Source organism: Crocodylus porosus, unplaced genomic scaffold (assembly GCF_001723895.1).
Source record: "Crocodylus porosus isolate Cpor-Errol unplaced genomic scaffold, CroPor_comp1, whole genome shotgun sequence".
Lineage (NCBI taxonomy): Eukaryota > Metazoa > Chordata > Crocodylia > Crocodylidae > Crocodylus > Crocodylus porosus.
Window position 1 is genome coordinate 7095121 of NW_017728921.1, and position 20734 is coordinate 7115854.

A 20734-nucleotide genomic window follows, 5' to 3' on the forward strand; every position below is an offset into this window, starting at 1 on the left:
GACCCCAGCTGACTTCCTGCCCTTTGGGCAGGGGGCTGGACTCGATGATCTCCCGAGGTCCCTTCCAGCCCTAATGTCTATGAAATCTATGAATTAAACTTTCATTCCAAGATATGACAGTCTACAAACCAGTCTGCCTTTAAAAAAGGTGTGGAATATGTAGCTATGCAATTGTGATGCTTCAGTCACTGTGGGTGGCACCTATACACTTAATAAAAGCTCTCATGTTTGAACTGGCAGAAGCTATCCCCTCCCCGGACTGTTGCTACAGTAATCGATAAGGCGTGGACACACATACTCTGATAGAGGCTTTACTTTTGTTCTCGCCTTTTATATGAAATCCATCATTTTGAAATGAAAATGTACAGGAGCTCTTTGGGCACAGAAGATGTAACAAGGGGATAATCAAAAGAATTGTGGACTGAGCACAAAACAGCTCCTGATAGTGTGACAGGATGAAATTGCTCCAGGAGCTCCGAGTTTGACCAGCCCAAATAGCACACGGGAATACCACACGCTCCTTCTGATGACTTTAGAGACGAATCTCTGAACAGAACTCGAGACCCCAAGAGTGTGTCTAGTTTTTTGCGACGGGCTTGGAAATTTTTGCCGTGGATGGTTTGGTGGGATTCAAAATCGGGATGGACATTTTGTATCTAAGGCTCCTGTGAATTTAATTCCTGATATGTGGGCTTGCTTGGGTTGTGAAGATGTAAAACTAATTGATAGAAGCAATGAGCTAGGGACCACGCAGCTGAACTCTCAATTATGGTGACAAATTTTTTTCCTGCAGAAGTTAAGACAGCTCTAACTGCCACTCTAGTATTGCATGATGTAATTTATCTTATGGGTCTTGTTAGAGCATAGGAACTGCCACTTATTGGGTCCCGGTTGCCCGGTATCCTGTGTCACACAGTGGCAGAGAGTGGATAGTGAAAGGAAGAGTGGACAGGGCTTTTTCCCTGTTCCTCGCCCATCTCTAGCCACCAGCATTTAAGAAAGTTATGATTCAGAGGCTGTATCCTGAACTCCTGTGTTCAACAGCTACTGATGCACCTTTTCTCCAGTAATTTGTCCGATCCCTTTTTGAGTCTTTTGCCTTTGCCTAGCTCAGTGATTCTCAACCAAGATGGTGGGACACCATGGGGGATCCTTTGAAGGGTGCAGCAAGGTATGAGGAGATAAGCAGGATAAGCACAGGCTCAGGCTTGTCCCTGCCTTGTCGTTCCCCCATCGCCACTGCCTGGCCCCTCCGCAGGGATGTAAGAACTGTAATAAATGTTAGTTCTTGAAATGAGGTGCCACTCAGTTCACCAACATTTTGGAGGGGGTCTTCAAGTCTAATGTGTGTGGGGGAGGCTTTGAGTCTAAAAGGGTTGAGCACCATAGGTCTAGCAGGACACCTGAAAGTTGCATTTTTAGCTTCTAGCCTTGCCTGAAGGTAGATATAATCCTTTGTTAAGTTGGAAAATATTTATCCCCCCAGGTACTGGAGTATACATTGGAGGTGTATGTTGTCAGAATGAGAACATAAAAATCAATAATTTGTGTTCAGATTTTCTCCTTTACAATGTGACTTCAAAAGCATACAGTAAAAAATAAGGTCTGCCTTTGCGAATTCACAGCATTTTGAGGAGAGAGATGAGCGCAAAAGCCTCTGTTCTTGCGAGAGAGCTCTGTTCCTTTGTTTCAGTGGAGAAGCACAGGGAGGTGTCAACAGTTTTTGCCAGCATTGTTTTTTTGATGTTAGTAGTCTCAAGCATTTGGGTCAAATTTAATTTTTCTAAAGGTGGTATCTTAAGGTGGTTGTGGGTGTGGAAGCTAAGCATTTGCAACGATAGTGTGACCCAGTGGATTGGGTGCTATGACTGTCTGATCGTGTTATTCTGGTCAAGTCTCTGTTCCCCATCTATAAAACGGGAGCAATGAGTCTTATACTCCTTTTGTAGGATGTTTTTGGTTGCATGGATAAAAATAGCTGAAGGAGGGAGGCAGACAAGGTTCTTTGGATAAATCTGGTATCTTTTATTAGACAGAAGGGAAGCACTGTTATTCCAAATTGATCTTTGCCACTGATCTGCTTTATAGTATTGGATAAATCCAGTGATTGTTTGGTTCTCTATAAACTGAAGAAAAGACTATCTACCCAACAGGAATGTCATGAGGATTAATTAGTTGATATTTGTATAACACTTGGCCACAGGAGAGTGATGGTGGTATCAGTAAAAGCAGAAATATTTCACAAATGCAGCTGTGAGTACTTTGCATTACACGCTTTTCTCCACTCTTAAACTTATCCTTGGATGCAAACTATATGATGATCATCATACCATTACCAGTCTGCCTCGCTGACAAGAAGAATATTTTCATGAATTGAAAATGAGTATAATCTAACCCCACTTTTTTGTCCTGTTTAATTTTCACACATCCATTTTTTTTTTCACAGAGATAAAGGCAAGCTCGTGTTTGAATGCCAAAAAAGAAAAAAAAAATGTTGAGAGCTTGTTTCTGGTGCAGTATGAGGAATGAACAAGTATCTTGCTGTTTCAGGGCATCGGTATTTGTAACAACAAAATGGTAATGATGTTGGATTAAATAATTCAGCAACATCTGTGTTGCGTGCTTCCCAGGGTCCAGGCTTTATATTACAGGTTCGGAGAGATCACATAGAATTAATGTCCGAGTTTAATGGGAAACATGCTTCCTTTTCAGAACACTAAAAGATGGATTGTAAGCTCATCTATAAAATATAGCCATTGCCTGGCGGGTTGTTTGATTAAGGCTTTTATCAACTTCCTTAGGTCTGCACATTGAATCTGATAATAGTGCAGGGGTGGGGGAAATGTTGCCATTTATTTTGTCCCTGGCATTTTGTTGTTTCGTTTTCAATTGTACTTGAATGCCGATTTTGTTTTCCAGGGCAAACATGTCCTTCCATGAGATCTTGCAGATGGATTTTGAAATGGACAGTAGCAGCAACCTGACAGGGGCCCAGCAAATCACCTGGCAGGTGGAATACCCCAGAGAAGAGACCGTGAGCGAACTGGTGGTCTCCGAGATCTTTGTCAGCCAAACGACGTTTGCAGGAATTGTTCCTCTTGCAATGGTAGGAATCTGCTCCTCCGTCTTTTTTTTTTTAGAACGTTTTTAGTGGTTCTTTCTGCATTTAACGAAAGACGGCTATTTCCTAGGCACTATGCTGCAAGTGGTTTAAATGCAAAAAAAGGAAAATACATGTTAATAATATTTTATTTACCTGATATACCATAATGGCTCCTTGGAAACCATTAGAGTCTATTGTGTAAATTCTTTTCCATTTGTGGATTATCGGCCTGCTGCATAGTAATAGCTCCTTTGGAGCTGTTGTCTGTTGTATTGACACAACTGCCATGTATGTGTGCTGAGGCTAAGTGTTGCAATTAGTTATGACATTTTCACTGAAATAAATTAGCATGCTTGTGTAGGAAACTTTATTTCTAAACCAAACAACTGGGCCCTTTTTTGCCTTTCTTTTCCCCAAAGTGCTCAAATGTACCAGTCTAAATCACAGACTAATAAGCTACAAAATGTCAGTTTAATAAAGCACTTGTTTTGAGATGTAGAGCAGGGACATGTAATCATTTCTAAAGGTTTGGAGTTAGGCCAGGTTTCCAAGGTAAAGTATGGGGCATATGTTCATAAAGCTTTAACCCTACAATTTTTATGCAAACGGCTACTTACATATTCAAGCATAGCTTTTGTGGGGGACGTTGGACTTGACAGTAATTCTCTTGTGTTACTAGAGCTTTTTTGCTTGATGTAAATCAATTATTTCACTGGAGTTGCCCTGGTATCAAGCTGGAGTAACAGCGTGCTGAGTTGGACCCTGTCAACAGAGACGCCTTCGAAAGTCTGACCTAAAAAAACTTAAAGGATTAGTTTGTTTTTCTGATTACTTTAATGAAAACTAACTTAGATGCTGGAGACTAAATTTCGATCTACTAATAAATTTTATTGCCATTTTTCTTAAATCCTGATCAAGGGAGGAAACTTTTTTGATTTTCTTGTTGCTCTATCCAATAAGCAGCAAAAATGAAAACTGTCTTCTGAAGAGATGTTACTTTGTGCTGTGAGGACAGAAGCAAAAGTGAATGCTTGTTAGCAACATTAAGGACCTAGGTAGCACTTATTTCTCATTCCCTCTGACAGCCCCTGAACTAACAGGGTGTGATAAAGGGAACCTTGCAGGTAGGAGAGTCCTCAGTGGATATTTTTGTGGTGACTGGCATGGAGCATATCAGTGGTCGGTATGGCAGAAGTAGATGAATCAAAAGCTCGCACAATGTGGATGTGATGATTCAAGTATCAGTGATGATTCAGGTTGTCAAAGCAGGTGGAGCACAGACAATATCCCTTGTATCAAAACAGAACTTGTTTCAAATAAATGGTAAAGTATTCATATTATTAGCAGTCCTACTGATGTAAAGTAATTTGGGACCTAACCAAAAGCCCAGCGATGACCTTTCAAAGGTGCAGAATGCAGACACGGATCAACATTTTACAGCCAACCTTGCTGTCTGTGTAATAGCCACTCTCAATCTAATTACTGTCATTGCAGCTGGGACCAATTTCAGATCTGAGATCAAAACATTTCAGATTCTAATCTGAGTCCAAATCTGAATTATTCAATTCTGCTGATCTCATTTTTTACATTATAGCACAATGGAAACAAGCTGCAGTATAAGATAGTGTTCTTAGTATTTTTTTTTTCTCTTTTTGGACATCTCTTAATATTTCTTAAGAATGCCATCCTCCTTGATGCTCTGTATTAGACTGGCCTGGCCTGAGGCTGACATAAGAGGCTGAGACACTAGTAGCAAGAGCACTGGCTTGTGTTTGCAGTCCATTGCCTCTCATTTGCCCATTTGGAGTACTGCTTATTTAACAGTTACTATATGATCCTGTCTCTGGTCTTACATTGCCAAATGAAGAACAAAAGCCAGTGTACCACATACTGTTCAATGAAACTAGGTGAGGCTGAATGTTTTGTAAGTAACAAACCACATTTTGAAATTTTGCTTCGAGAGTTGCTCGATTTTTCTCATCACTAATAAATTGATTCAACTGTATTTTCCCTATCATTGTCCAAATTGCACAGCATCTGTCAAAACAAAGTCCTATCATCTCACCTGTTTGTCCCTTAAAAGTATACTACACAAAAGCACCAAAATGCACTAACTTTCAACCTTTTTTGTTGTACAACTGAACGCTAGGTACCTGTGGTTACCTTTATTTATTTACCGTGGGATCAGGTACTTTTATGGGGCTTCCAAAATCCCCCTGCCTTGAATGTTAATTAATTCTTTGCAGTGCATCCATTTTGATGTATTAATACTGTATTATCGTAATATTGGTGCTGCACAGAACCAAACTCCATGCAAACAGATTGCTTTCTGGGCTGAGTATTTAGGTGGAGACAGCCATGGTTTGCTAGTGGCAGTTGTTTCCAGACCTCTGTATATTTGTGGTGGAGGGGAGGGGAGGAGAGACAGCATTGACTTTAAATCTTGCAGCATGTCAGGTTCTGTCTTAATAAAGATTTAGGCTCAAGTTAAATTAATGGATCTTTCTTTTGGCTGTAATAAATAAACGGGGGGCTCTTTCTTGTGGCTGCATCTTGCTGTTGCAGGTTGCAGCTGCAGCTAGGCTGAGTCCTAAGTATATCTCGAGGTTCTTCATTGCTTTCTTAAAGAAAAAAGAAAGAGAAAGATGCTTCTTATGATTCATTCCCATATTACAGTGTGGAGTTACTGACAGGGATCTTTTTTCCATTATCTAATTTGTTTTTCTTCTAGATAATGTAGGTGTGGCAGCTTGCATGTACCCATTTGAATAATAGTTGGATTAAAAGACCCGATTTCTTGCTTCAGTGGGCTTATTGAAGCACTTAACATCAAATCTGATGTTTTTTAACATTTATACTTCAAAAGCTTGGAGGTGTGTTCATGTTTTAAAGATGGAGTTGATTTCTGCATGTTACGCAACACAGAATTTAGCTCCTTAGCTGCAAACCGTGCCGGCATTGCTGCAGGTATTGTATATTACCACTGGTCCTTTAGTTTAAAATCAGCAGTGCATTAATGAAGAAAGCTTTTGACAGGGACTTCACACAGTCAAGCAGCAATTTACTTTCATTACTGTTAGTCATTTTGGGTGCTAGAACGAACAGCTAATGGCTTAAATACAAACTGTACATTTTGAGTTCTGAAGGAGGAGGGAGAGAAAAAAAAGCCGTGTAGCATATCTGAGTTCCTTATTGGTGTGGGTGGCACTCAGCTTTCAAGTGTACTGTATGTATCGTCATGTGAAACGGAGATGTGGGTGCGGAGAGCTCAAATGATTGCACAGATGCAAATACAGAAAACACTATGAAAAGGTCATTAGGAATTAGCTGGGAACTTACCAATAAATAAGAGGGTGCCTGTTTCTGTGGAAGTAAAGGGAAAACCCCAATGAAGAAGATGTGTGGAATTAGGAGCCCCCCTGCTCCTGCCAGGACCAAAGCCTCCCAATACAACAAAGTGGAAATCAGCAATGAATCAGAGCACAACACCGAGAAAGCGATTTACAACACACGTGAAAAGTTAAGCTTCTCAGTTTGAACCGATCAACCCCAAAGGGCAGGTGGAAGCTTCAGCTCACACATACTGGTAGGGCTAAAAACCTGTGTTTTTTCAGTCTGCTAGGAACTTTTGAGCTGCGGTGCTATTGTTCATTTAAATTCAGTAACAAGGAGCTGACAGCTGTAGTTAATAAAGAACTGGAATTCTACCTGAAGGATGACTCCTTGTTTTACAGCAGTGCCCAACAAACCTATATCCATCTTTCTTATCTGGGTGTTCTGTGCATATGTTGATGGATTTTGGAGCTTTCCTGCTGATGACTACATTTTAAGTGTCTATTGGAGACATTGGGAGAATTTTCCTTACTTGAAATCTAAATAGTCTCTGGACCTGCCCTACACAGTGTGATTAGAAATTTTGTAGTCTTGAAGCTGGAAAACCAGGTGGTCTTGCTTTCCTTCTGTTTTACTATGAAGTAACCTGCAACTTAGATGGGATAAGTTTGGAAGATCAAGGCTAAAATAATGTTGAAGTACTGTGAATGCCAGAAAAACTCAGCTCTGTGTCCAATTGGATTCGTGTAAATATGTTGCTATACTCTGAACTATTTTTTCACTCATCAGGCTCAACATAGTCCAAAATTACATTAGAATAAACATTCAGGACTCGTGGTAGAGGCATGGGCGACTGGTGCTTCCTTAGTCAGCAGGGGGCACGTGCTCCCTCAGTGACTGGGGGGGTCCCACTGCAGCCAATCCTGCCAGCAGTGGAGGGATTCCCCCGTGGCCGATCTCACTGACTGGGGAAGGGGGGGTAGCCGATCTTGCTGTGGCCACTTCTGCACCACTCCCCAGCCGGCACTTGCAGTGGGGCCACCGGCGTTCCCACCTGGCCCTTCGGCTCATCGTCTAAGTGGCGAGTGTGGCCATTTAGGGGGTGCACATGCACCCCCGTGTACCTCCTATGTGCTGCCACTGGGTAGAGGCGATATCTTTTATTAGACCAACAAGAATTTTGCAAAGAAATTTCTTTAATTGCAAATCCTGAATGCTTTTTCCTCTAGACCAATACAGCTACAACCTGGATACCATTAAAATGAGCAAACACGTAGAGATAACGTAAATATTTTTTTTCTGCTGAAAATCAGTTTTCTGTACAATCTAAAACAGTAATTCCTTTAGCTCCCTTACACTCCTGATAATTGAAACGTCCAGTTTGGAAGATAGTGTAGCACAAAATAAAGTGGAATTTCCTATGGAATGATCATAACATTTTCCTATATTCGGATTGTGACAGTATAATTTTGGTCAGCCAGATTTACTTTCTGACAGCCACATCGCTAATTCTCGATGGAATTTGCCGAATGTATCTATTATACGAAGTTAGAGAAAAGATAAGACAGAATTGCAGGCCATCTCCAGCTGACATGGTAATGAAACAACTTCTCATGAAATGAGAAAATAGCAAGGTGGTTGATCACAACTGCGTACTGCCTACACTTGACTCGGGAACCGATTTTGGATGACAGCTACGACAGCCCTACTGCTACTGCAAAGGAACATCAGTCTTTCTTAAGATGAGCTCTTCTTATGCCTGTGCCTGCAAATCAGATCCCCATGAAGAGGCTTCTCTCCTATAGCTATTATTATAGTGGCACATGGTGGGGAGGCTGTCATTGCCATCATAAATAGCTGCATAAAAGAATGAGGCGAAAGAGGCAATCCAATGCGTGTGCCAAAGGCAAAATCCCATGCAAAGAAGTATTCCATTTTGCTAGGGGAATGTCTTGGGAAGTTCAAGGTTGTAAAGGAAAGGTAGGCAGACCAAAATAATTGGTGTGCAATGCCCAAATGAACGGGCAAATAAAATGCCACCGACCCTTCCATGTTGCACCTTAACATCTAGTTGTAATGGTGCTTCAAGCACTGACTTGGATGAATGACCACGGCTGACTGAATCACTAGCCCTCCTTTTAAGAAGGCCTATATCGTGTTAGGTGTGAACCCACAATATCATCACCGCATGCCTTCCCTGCTGTCTTGGACGCATTGCAGCAACTGCTGTGTTGCTCATTTGTGTTGAGAACATCAGGCGTGATTCTGAACCTTGCGCTACAGCTCGTAGGAGCACAATGAGGAACACCTGACTGATCTAACGTGCTCTTGGGAGCATCTGTCCTTGCTGCAGGGACAGGTTATTTCTGTGCACGTCTCTGGCTTGGGAAGCTTGCTGTTTTGTGAGAGAGAGTAACCAAACTGACAAGGGTTTCTAACAGGGCATCTACATAAACACGTACCCACACAGAGCATATGCAGGCTACAGGCGCATGTAGCTTCTGCCTTGCGAGGTGGTGAAATTCCCGTAATAAATGGTACATCTCACTTATTGCCTGTCCTACCTCAAAGCTGGCCCTGCATCCATGTTTGAGCAAGTTTCTAACATGATCGATCTCTTGGCCGGTTCAAGTGGTGCTGCCTGTCCACGAGCATCAGCTTGTCACAAGTATGCTCCATCATAAAAACATTGAATTTCCACTAAAAGTGCATTGGTAGAAGAGCCTGGACCAGGCCTGGATCAATAAAATACATCATTCTCTTCAGTTGCATCATTTTTGCTTCCTAGCCTGGGTAGATTTTGTGAGAGAAGCCCATACAATGATTATGTAAAAAAAATTTTTGGTTTTTTTAAATAGCTTTCGTGGTTTTTCCAGAAGCCTATATAGCTGGTAATAAGGAAACCTGGGGGAAAAAAGTTTGCGTGTTGATATATAAATATAACTTTGTAAATAGTTCTAAACGAGTTATTTGTAAATCACACGATGCAAGCAAAATCTGTGATGTGCTATCCTCTACAGGCGGCACCAAATAATTATTTTTAACTTACCAAAGAGCACAAGGTTGGGTATATTTTACTCCTGAGAAAAGAAAGAGGTGCTAATTCTTAAATTTCCCCACAAATCAACCAATTAGGTTTTCTTTAACTAATACTCTGATTAATACTTTCCACTTATGTAGCACTTCATATGTTCAAAACACCCTATAGGCATTAATTAACTAATCAGCCCTGAATAAACGCAGCTTGGTAAGAATGAAAAATTGTATGGAAATGAAGCCACTTCTCCTGAGTTTTACCTGCCCCTGAGTGATTTATGAATCACTTTCTACATTCCTAAAAGTGCTTTCTGAAGCACTTAAAAAAAATGCCACAATAATATTGCTTAATAGCTCTGAAAGCTGTTTGACTTAGCAAAGGTGGAATTTACAACTTCAAGGAGAAAACTTCTCCCCTCGAACTACAGCAGGTCTGAGTGGCTTTGAGAACGTAAATGGTGCTATATCAGCTAAAATTGCACATAACTATCCAAAGCCTCCTGAATTCAGGCAAAATACAAAATGTTTGACTCGTGGTTTTGTTTGTTCAGTCTTTTCCTTTTTTTTAAGTTTAGCATCAGGTGAAAACCCCCCACAAACCTAAGCCTTTGAGAACAAAAAGGGAGATGTATCCCCAGAAAGGTATGTGCTCTGAATATCCAGGGATCAGTTGGTTAGACAGCGAGCAGGGTTTGAGACCCAAGTCCAGGAGGTTGGTATATAAATACCATTGAAAATCTGGTTCCAACTCTTTAGTACAACACAGAATGATGCATTGAATGTCAAATGAAAGTGTCAGCTGCTTTGCTCCTGTGAGATTTATTTTGTTTTCTTTTTGCCAATAAATGTCTCTAATAATTGATTCTTCCAACATCTGGCAAGCAGATTAACACGGACAGCTAATGTCCCCCAAAGCAGAAAGGTGATCCATTTTCATCATGTTTAATAAAAGAGTTGTTTTAGGAGTTATTTTCGATTCGTATTGTGCTGTGTTACCAAGTAGTCACAAAAGAAGTTGATTTTTGCATCTCGCTTTTCCAATCTAGGCCACACAAAATAGGATGCTAGTCCCTGAACTGATTACTCACATGGTGTCTTTTGCATTGAACATGACTCGCAGATCGTTACAACATTGGCCTTGGGGTTGTTTTTTTCACGGTGTGTGCAGAGGAGGTAAGGGTTAGATTATCTCTGAAGTCCCGATCCACTGCTGCGGGATGGGATCGAGTGGCAGTGAGAAAGGGGTAAACCTCAGTTGTAAATGGCCAGCTTTGCTGAAATCGGTGGGGCTATGGACACTTATAGCAGGATGAGTAGATTTATGCAGGCATTAAGCCCCTTTACATTGCCAGAGCCAAGTAGAGGAACCTTGCAGTAGATGAGAATCGGGCCCTGACATCCTTACAAGGACAGCTGTACCTGGAAAAGTGCCTCTGCAATACTGGCTCCTTCTTATTCAGTAGATTTGGTTGTGTGTATTTGCTTTTTTGGTAAGAACCACACGACAAGAAAGTGTGAACTGGATTTTGTTTCTTCCCATGCTCATTAATATATATGATAGTGCCGTTTTCAAATCTGAGCCACTTCTTTGAAGACACTGGAGATGCACAGGTGTCCAAAGTGTGTCACAGGGCAGCGTTGAGTGAGGCTCACTGGTATAAATGAGAGCTGAAAATTGTTCCTTCCTGGTGATACTGCAGGAATTTTGCTTCAGCCTCTGGCCCCAGCTGGAGTTTGTGGGGACAGGTGTAAGAAAAATAACATCTTTTTACTGAGCTGAGCGCATACGATTGGGAAACAACAAACATAATGCTATACAGTAAGTGTCTGCAACTGTATTTCAAATTAGATATGGAAATTGGTGGCATAATGATGGAGCTGTCACATCCATCAAGGATGTAGTTCTCAGAGCCATCTGTCTCAATCCACCTAGACATCTGCAAACATCCCATAGCTTTGGAAACCCAGGACTGGTTCAGATCGTCAGTAGAGTCCATCTCTGTTTCCCGGACTGGAAGAAATCAACCCTTTGCCAATTCTGGCCCTGTCACCCTGGCTCCCACCGCCAAAAAACATGACTGGCGGAAGGTACGTTATCTATCCAAAAGGTGAAATAAAAAACCCAACAATCTCAAAAGAGTTTCTAGGCAACTAGGAATGTAGCCAATGGGAAGAGCAAGAGATGACAGCCCCATATTCAAACTATTTTTGCAAGAAAGCTCCAGCTGAGGTCTAGGAGTAGTAGGTATAATAATAAAAGAATATTTAGTGCTCCCTTATTGTCTAGAGAAATGACAGTTTGGTTTGTGAATGGCAGCAGTGGTGTTTTATACACACACACTACAAATCCGTTGTTGTACAGTAATAGGATTGTAATTCCCAGTCTGTCATCATCTTTAAAGTGTTTTTCAGAGGTAACAATCAATATTTCACCAGTGCAGTGAGCCCCTGGGCCTCAAACATTTTTTGTATATGCCACAAGTATTTAATCTATGTCTTCAGAAATCTTGTTTCTTCCCTAAAAATGTAAGCTGTTGGTTGACTAATGGTTGACTAATGTTGTGAATCACTTAGAACCACAGATGGCCATACATACTCTAGTAAGGTTTCTTTTAAATTGGAGATTGAATAATAGCATCTCCAGTTGCTGCTGGCAAACTCACTGACAGGAACACCCAGGAAAAATGGTCCTTAAAGATGCCCATTTCTATAACTCAAACTGAAAGAAAATTGCTGAGTACAACACTTTATTTGTTTTAGGATGTGCAACAAGGCAGAGGTGTTTTATGCACTGCTAGCTTTGGCTGTGTGTACAGCTACTGGGTAAACCAAGTTTCTTAGAACATCTATGAAATGCCGTATTTGAGTTGACTCCATCCTTTTGCTGCCTTAGGCCTGCTGTTTCCACTTCTTTCACATATAATTAAAAAGCCCTATTCTGGTGTCTCTTCCCTGATACCTTCCATCACAGTAGAGTATGCTTCCCTGACTGACTGGTGTACAGCCAATATCTTGCAGCAGGCATATGAGGGAGATGGAAAGTACAGATTTTTTTTCTGAGTAGAGCTAATGGCTGTTACTGAAGATGACTGCCTCGTACAGCAAAATGTCCCAAGTGATCTCAGTTAGGCAATATACAGCTCTCTTCCCCTACCCAGTGGACCTCAGGCACACAAAGCCACGAGTTGCAGTAGATGGCAATGATTCCCAAATGAATCTGCTGAGGTCTGCAGATCGACGTAGGATGAAGATAGACGACATCGAGATTTAGCACTTTTACACATCAGAACAAATAAGAGATATTGTCTCACATTGTAGAGAGGCAACAGCTGGGTGCCAGACTACCAAGCGTTGACCCTGAGATGTTGCAGAGTCACTTGGAAGCGTTTAAGTCAGCAGGCCCGGATGAGCTCCATCTGAGGGTACTGAAGGCACTGGCCGATATCATTGCACAGGCACTGGCAAGAATATTTAAGCACTTGTGGCGCACGGGATAGGTCCCAGAGGACTGAAAAAGGGCCAATGTGGTCCCTATTTTCAAGAAGGGGAGGAAGGAGGATCCAGGGAACTATAGGCCAGTCAGTCTCACCTCCATCCTTGGCAAAGTCTTTGAAAAGATTATTAAGGCTCACATATGTGAGAGCCCAGCAGGAAAAATTATGCTGAGGGGAAACCAGCACAGATTCGTAGCGGGTAGATCATGCCTGACTAATCTATCTCTTTTTATGACCAGGTTACAAAACACCTTGACACAGGAGTAGGGGTTGATATTGTTTACTTAGACTTCAGGAAGGCCTTCGATACGGTATCCCACCCCATACTGGTGAACAAGTTAAGAGGCTGTGACTTGGATGATTTCACAGTCCAGTGGGTGGCAAATTGGCTAGAAGGTCATATCCAGAGAGTAGTAGTGGATGGGTCGGTATCCACCTGGAAGGGAGTGGGTAGTGGGGTCTCACAGGGCTCGGTCCTCGGACCGATACTCTTCAATGTCTTCATCAGTGACTTGGACGAGGGAGTGAAGTGTACTCTGTCCAAGTTTGTTGTTGATACAAAACTTTGGGGAGAATTGGACACACCAGAGGGCAGGGAAAAACTACAGGCAGACCTGGACAGGTTGGACAAATGGGCAGAAAACAATAGAAGAAGGAGATTAACAAGGAGAAATGCAAAGTGCCGCATCTAGGGAGAAAAAGTGGCCAGCACACCTACTGCCTAGGAAATGACCTGCTTGGTAGGACAGAAGCGGAAAGGGATCTCGGAGTCCTAGTGGACTCCAAGATGAACATGAGTCGGCAGTGTGACGAAACCATCAGAAAAGCCAATGGCACTTTATCGTGCATCAGCAGATGCATGACAAACAGAACCAAGAAGGTGATACTTCCCCTCTATCGTGCGCTGGTCAGACTGCAGTTGGAGTACTGCGTGCAGTTTTGGGCGCCACACTTCAAGAGGGATGTGGGTAACCTGGAGAGGGTCCAGAGAAGGGCCACTTGTATGGTTAAGGGCTTGCAGGCCAAGCCCTACGAGGAGAGACTAGGGCACCTGGACCTCTTCAGCCTCCACAAGAGAAGGTTGAGCGGCGACCTTGTGGCTGCCTATAAGTTCATCATGGGGGTGCAGAAGGGAATTGGTGAGGCCCTACTCACCAAGGCACCCCTGGGGGTCCAAGAAATAATGGCCATAAGCTAGCAGAGAGCAGATTTAGACTGGACATTAGGAAGAACGTCTTCACAGTTAGAGTGGCCAAGGTATGGAATGGGCTCCCCAGGGAGGTGGTGCTGTCCCCTTCCCTGGGGGTCTTCAAGAAGAGGTTGGATGGGCATCTAGCTGGGGTCATTTGAACCCAGCACTCTTTCCTGTCTGTGCAGGGGGTCAGACTTGATGATCTTTTGAGGTCCCTTCTGACCCTATGAATCTATGATGTTTGGCAGCTGAAACAAAAAACTAGAAGAAAAAACATTTGGTTTGGAACAAGCCAAACAGAAAATATTGAACTTTTATTACCTTAGAAATTCTCAAATAGTTCACTTTGGGTCAACATGAAACAAATCTTGTTGGACCCAAACTTTTTTGCAGTGGCAATGTGTAGGGGGTGCACAGGGGTGCACATGCACCCCCTGAGAGCTCCAGTGCACCCCTGGATTGGCCACACTCACCGCTTAGGCGATGGGTGGTGGGGCAGGCAGGAGTGCCGGTGCCCCCCTGTGAGTGCTGGCTGGGGAGCGGAAGTGCCATGGTACTCCCAGAAGCAGCTGCAGCCACAGTGATCGGCCACCTCACGATCAGCCACGGCGGGATATCCCCCCTCCCCACGTCAGCAAGATCTGCCTTGGGGGGATGTACCTTGGTCACTGACTGGTTGCTGGGCAGGGCACATGCCCCACCCCTGACTAAGGCAGTCACCTATGCTTTTTTGGATCAGGTTTGGGCTATTTAAACCATTTAAAAACCTTTCTTTCCTTTTAAAAAAGTAGCCTAAATTGGAGCAGGTAAAGTATTTTTTTTTTAGCTAGAGAGGTTGAAACATTTTCAGTTGGAGAGTGTCAGACATTTTGACTGGTGAACTGAACTGTTTTCATACTGCTTGAATCCCATGTCCTCCCCCTCCCTCCTTTACTCTAGGCAAAATTATATCATTGACTCCAAACAGGATTTGTGGATAGATTTTGTGAGTGATTGTCCCAAATGAGCAAATTACATTTTGTCCTGGCTTTTGGACTCTCAGTTATTCCTTCCCTTTGACTAGATGCCGAGCAGCCTCAAATCCCAGTGATGGTTTTGGGAGCAGAAGGTACTAAGAACCTTATAGAATTGTGTCGCAGCAAACATTTCTGTGTTGGAGGATCCCTGCTGTTTGCTGGTCTTTTGGGTAAGTGAGAAGAGTGTGAACAGGGGTAGAATTAACCCCCCCCCAAAAAACATGGAATAATTAACACTGACCCGCTGAGAATAGACTCACTCTCTTTTATCCTTGAAAAGAGTTAGAAACAGTTTTTAGGTCTATTTAATTCTCTTGTTACACTTACAAGACTAATCTCTGGTAACGGCCTTTCTCATTAATTCTTTTATGTTACAGATTTTCAGATTGTAGGGTCAGAAGGGACCCTAAGTTTGCCAAGTCCTACTTCCTCTATATCCCAAGCCACAGAATGTCACTCAGTTTCCGTGGTATTGAACCAATTTGTGAACGGATCAATAGCAGGGACAGCATTAGCACTGTGGGGTATTCAGAGCTCTGCAAGACTGTAGGATTTCTTCTCTGTAGCACCCCCCATAGCTTGTTATTGCTTCTTGCTGCTTGCAGTTAGGAGGCAGGATTTGACCGTCTTGCTTTTGCTGTGAATGTCAGTGTGGATCTTGGGAGCAATGGGCTCCACACAAAATCCGTAAGCAAGCTGAAACCGTGGCGCTGTCTCGGAAAAGATCCAGACGGCTCTGCATTTGCTTCCAGGGCCGAACGTTTCCTTTGTGATCCTCCAGTCAAGCAAGCAAAGTTTGGAGATTAGTTTAAAAGTTTAGGAATGTGGCTGTCACTTGTTCTGTGGCACGTCCTGCTCTTCCCTATGAAGCATCTCTCTACAGTACAATAAAATCATTTCATATTTCATAACTTGGTTTCCACCTTGGCTTTCATTCATGGCAGTTCCTTTGTACTTCTTCAGGGAAAGTATTTCTCCTCCATGCTAGTTTTAATTCAGCTCAAGTTTAGAGCTCTCTGAAGTGAAGCAATCGTCGGTGTCTGCATTAGTGCCCACTGTTGAAAGGGAGAGCTTATAAATAAAAAGCTTTTCTCTGAATCTCTATTTTTCCAGCAGAACTTGCTTGGCCAGTGGCACAGGGACTGATGTTCACTTTCCAATTAAAGGAGAACAGTTCAGGCCAGAAGGTAAATTGGCCCAGATCTAGAAAGATGTTAAACTTCATGTGAACCCCCACAGAGAGATGTTCAGTGCCAGGAATTTCTCCTTGCTCTGTTGGGTCACATAGGAAATTTTCCCAGAGTACTTTATCTTAGACTGGTGATTCTCAACTGGTGTGCTGTTGCATCTCAGGGTGATGTCAGTCTCTTCCAAGGGTGCCACAGCACCCAGCCCCTGTTCTGGGAGGAAAGCGACTGGCTGCTCCCTGCCTCCCAATAGGTCTTGCCTCCACCAGCCCCGTACTCCCATCTGTGTGTGTCCAGATGAGAGGACATGGGCCTGCACTTCTCAGCCCTACTGCATCCATGTTCCCAGGGTGGTAGGAATGGCCATGGGTGTATGTGAGGTGCCTGTAGACGTGCTGTGAGGCTGCTTCAATACGTTATAATTTAAGTGCGTTGGAGCAGACTTGATTAACTGAGTCTGCTGCAGTGTGGTAATTATCGTGCTCCCACCAGCCTCCATATCTCATGTATTAGCATCCCCGTGGTTCAAAATGGCGGTGGGGGCACTTTGAACTAAAGCTCATTGAATGAGCTTTAGTTCAAGCACCCCCACTGCCATTTTGAAGTTCAGGGACACCGATACACGAGACACTGCAGCAGTTTAATTAGAGTGGCTCTTGGAGGTGCTGTAATTAAAGTGTGCTCCACCCCCACCCCACTCCCATAGCAGGTATAAAAGTGTCCATGGTTCTAGTCACCAGCATGCAGGTCCTACTTACCACTTGTGTTCAGCACATATTTCTGGTTTGAAATCAGTCTGGCCTTTGGCCTTCCAGTTCTCTTTAAAATTACATATTTTTTCCCAGTGCCTTTTTGTTTTTCTGTTTGACAGCAACTCATGGAACACAATACTGTAAGTCAGGCAGAAGGCAGGGCAGGTACCGGAAGCGTGAGAAATGATAAAAACGTCGTGTTGTCTATGCTTATGGAAATGAATGTATATAAAATCAAGACAGAATAAATTCTCATTCCAGGGAATATAAATAACAGTAAATATCATTTTGTCAAAAATTATGTCTCAGTCTTCTATCATAAAACTCAAGGAGACTTTTTAACTATAGTAGGAACAGGAGCAAGCCTTTGAGCTGCTCTTACCAATGCATTATTAAGATATTTCACATAGGCTAAGTAGAGACAGCCAAAAAGCCTGAGGCTGAATCGATTGAATCTTTGCTCGTTAGTCCAAGCTGTGTAGATTGAACCAATTAGCCAGCAAACAGTGTGTGGCAGGGCACTTGATGTGTCTGCCACTTGAAGAGGTCACAGCTAATTGCAGAGTCAGCTGACCCAGGGGGCTGGTAGGTGACACGGGGACAGATCAAGGGAGTCACCTGATTGGAGAAGGGCTGACTTTAGAGAGGATATAAGCCCAGATCCCGAGAGCAGGGCTGGCAGTAACATCTTGGGAGCTGGTATAAGAGCATCTCCCAGCAGAAAGGCTGCTGCTCCTGCATGCCAGCAAGAAGAATGACATCTGGAGCATGGATAGGAACTAAGGGTTTGGAGGAGATTCCGGGGGATCCAGTGTGGGGTCCAGAGCCCTGAGAAGGGGGCTGAGTCGAGAGGCTGGATTAGCCCAAAGAGAGTGCCCAGGGGCCTTGAGAGGCCAGGTGATCCCTGGGAGAGGAGCTGAGAGTTTGGGGGCCTATTGAGGGGCCAGGTATATTCTGAGAGAGGTGTCAAGTGTTTGAGAGACCTAGGGGAGTGTCTGGGTGAATCCAGTGAGTGGGGAAAGTACAGGGGCCTACTGAGGAGTCTGGATGAGCCCAGAGAAGAAAAGGGCTGCATTAGGGAAGACCTATGGAGGGCTTAGGGTGAGCCCAGAGAGAGGAAGCAATCTATGGAGGGACTTGAGAGGGTGGATCCACAAAGACAAGAGGGCTGACACCTAGAGGACTGACCCTGGGAATCCCAACTGGCCTGTGCAGGGCCAGGGCCCAGGGCCCAGGAGGGACCGAAAGGCAGAGCTTGCCAGAGCTGGGAGAGGCTGGAGTTCTTGACTGGTTTGAACCAGGATCAGGGCCTAGGAGAGGCTGACGGTCATTCTGTGGCTACAGCTGAGAGGAAGCAGTCCAGGCGTGTGCAGCCTGGGATGACAGTGGCTGGTGCTAGGCCATCTGAGGTGGAGGGATCAAGGAAAGGGGTCCAAGAGTGAGCTTGTGGCCAGTGATGGAGCACTCAGCTGGGAGATGGAGCCAGGCCCATTGATTAGCAGCCCAGGAGGGGCATAGGACATCTAGGGGGAGCCTAGAGACGGATGAGTAAGATCAGATGGCCTGAAGTAAGGCCAGTCCTTGGTAAGACCTGAAATTGCACCCTACTGGAGCTGGTTAGCATGGTGGGGTTGCCTGTGGTGAGGCAGCCTCCATGAAATGCCATGCATGGGCCACCCCAGGGAAAGGCGAGGATGGGGCACCAGAAAGCCTCAGCTCCTACTGCCTTGTGGGTTACCCTATGGAGGGGGAAGTCTAGAGGAGAGCACACCCCAACAGAAAAGCACTTGTCAGGGAAGACCAGGACTGCTGAGGACCAGAGGCTCAGATAGGGGCCAGGGAAGACCGGGACCATGTGGATCCAGCAGCCCAGCAAGGGGCCAGGGAGTAAGGTGTAGGACCAGATGGGTCCAAAGGCCTGTATAGTGAGGCCCAGCAAGGGGCCTGAGGCCTATAGTGAGGCCTAGCGAGTGTAGTAGGACCAGAGGGGTCCAGTGGACCAGGGAGGGGCCAGGATTAGAATGCAGGACTGGATGGGTCTGAGGGTCTGGAGAGTGGCTGGGAAAGTGGAGAACTGAGCTGACAGCCTGGAAAGGGGCCAGGAGGGAGACTGGGGGCCCTGGTAGCCCAGGAAGTGGTTGTGTGAGACTGAGGTGTCTAAGAGACCAGAGGAGAAACTGAGGGGTCTGGCAACCAAGTAAGGGGCTGTGCGAAGAGACTGAGAGGTCTGAAGACCCAGAATGGGGCTGAGAGATGCCGAGGGGTCGGAAGGCCCAGTGAGGGGCTGTATCAGCAATAGGTAGAACATCTGTAAGTATGCTGTCTGAGGCATGGGGCATGGTATAGGGAAGGTATGGAGCCATGTAATTGGCCCTTAAAGCTAGGACCACAATCTGAGTGGTCATTGTAATAACACCAAGGCAGCCTCCCACACTCTGTATAAGAACTAAAGTCAAGTCATGGCAGGCGAGAGCTGGGCAGACTGCTCATAGAGTTGGGCATCTCAAAAAAAATTGGGGTACCCTGTGACACAGATTCACTTTTGATTCTGGAAATGCAGCCACATGTCTGCAGTGGCCCAGGCCAGAAGCCGGGGGATGCTAAAGGATGCCTCCCTGCTCTGCTGGAGCAGACAGCTTGGGCCAAAGCTAGCCCACCCACCCTGCAAGGTTGGGGGGTGGTTTCACAGGGAGGTGCAAAGCATCCTGGGATATAGGGGGACTGTGAGTTAATTTGCATCTGGAGGGGATCTGGGACAGAAGTTTAATAAACCAATTTAACCTAAATCAATTAAATCTGATACTCCCTCTGTCCAGGTTTGTCTTAAACCAGTTTTGACCATTTTAAAAGTGGGTTACATGCACTGAACTTCTGTTGTTAGAGATTTGAACTGGTTTGTGATCACTTATACTAGTTTATACATAATTGTTATGCCTAGCTGTAAAATCTCTCTGGAGCATGCAAAATAGGAAGAAATGTCTTTGTTCATACAGCATATCATGGTTAGCGTGTACATTATAAATGGTGTTTTATGTCTCTGTAGCAAAATAATCATGCTTTGATAGTAAGTATGGTAATTTTTACCATCTTCAAGTGATTGTTATATGAGCATAAATAATTTTACTATGTAATATTATTATGACAATGGACATAACCCATCACTAATATATTGTTTTTCCGGTTGTGAAAACCCAGTGTATGGCTTCTTGCCAAGACAGCCATACAGAGGCCATTTCATCAAAGTTGATCCAGAAGAAATTTGATTCTAAGATATGCTGAGTAAAGCTACCCAGAGAATGAATTTCACAAAGGAATTGAAAAATTTTGCTTCATTCAAAATTGGAACAAAACTGGAAAATTCCCAAATTCTCCTGGAAAACATTCCAAAACATTTTATTTTGATAAAATGTAAACGTGATTCAGTTATTTTTATTTTGCATTCAAATGTAACATGAAAATTCAACAAAAATGAAAAGTTTTGAAATAAAAAATGGAAATGCCACATTCTAGAAACATTGAAAGAAGACATTTCAACATTGTCATAAACCCCCCTCCCCCATTTATTTTAATAAAATCTTAAGCAAAATCCATCTAATTTCAGTAACATATACTCAAGCTGAA

At 43.8% G+C, this 20734-nt stretch overlaps 1 protein-coding gene across 1 annotated transcript in view; it reads left to right on the forward strand.

Annotated features, from left to right (window-relative positions):
- The window catches only part of TMEM132B (transmembrane protein 132B), a 334288-nt gene that overhangs the window by 213428 nt on the left and 100126 nt on the right, over positions 1-20734 (forward strand). Inside the window, exon 4 of the mRNA XM_019539385.1 lies at positions 2920-3106. Within this exon, the coding sequence (XP_019394930.1) occupies positions 2920-3106 (187 nt within the window). The remainder of the gene's footprint in view (positions 1-2919; positions 3107-20734) is intronic.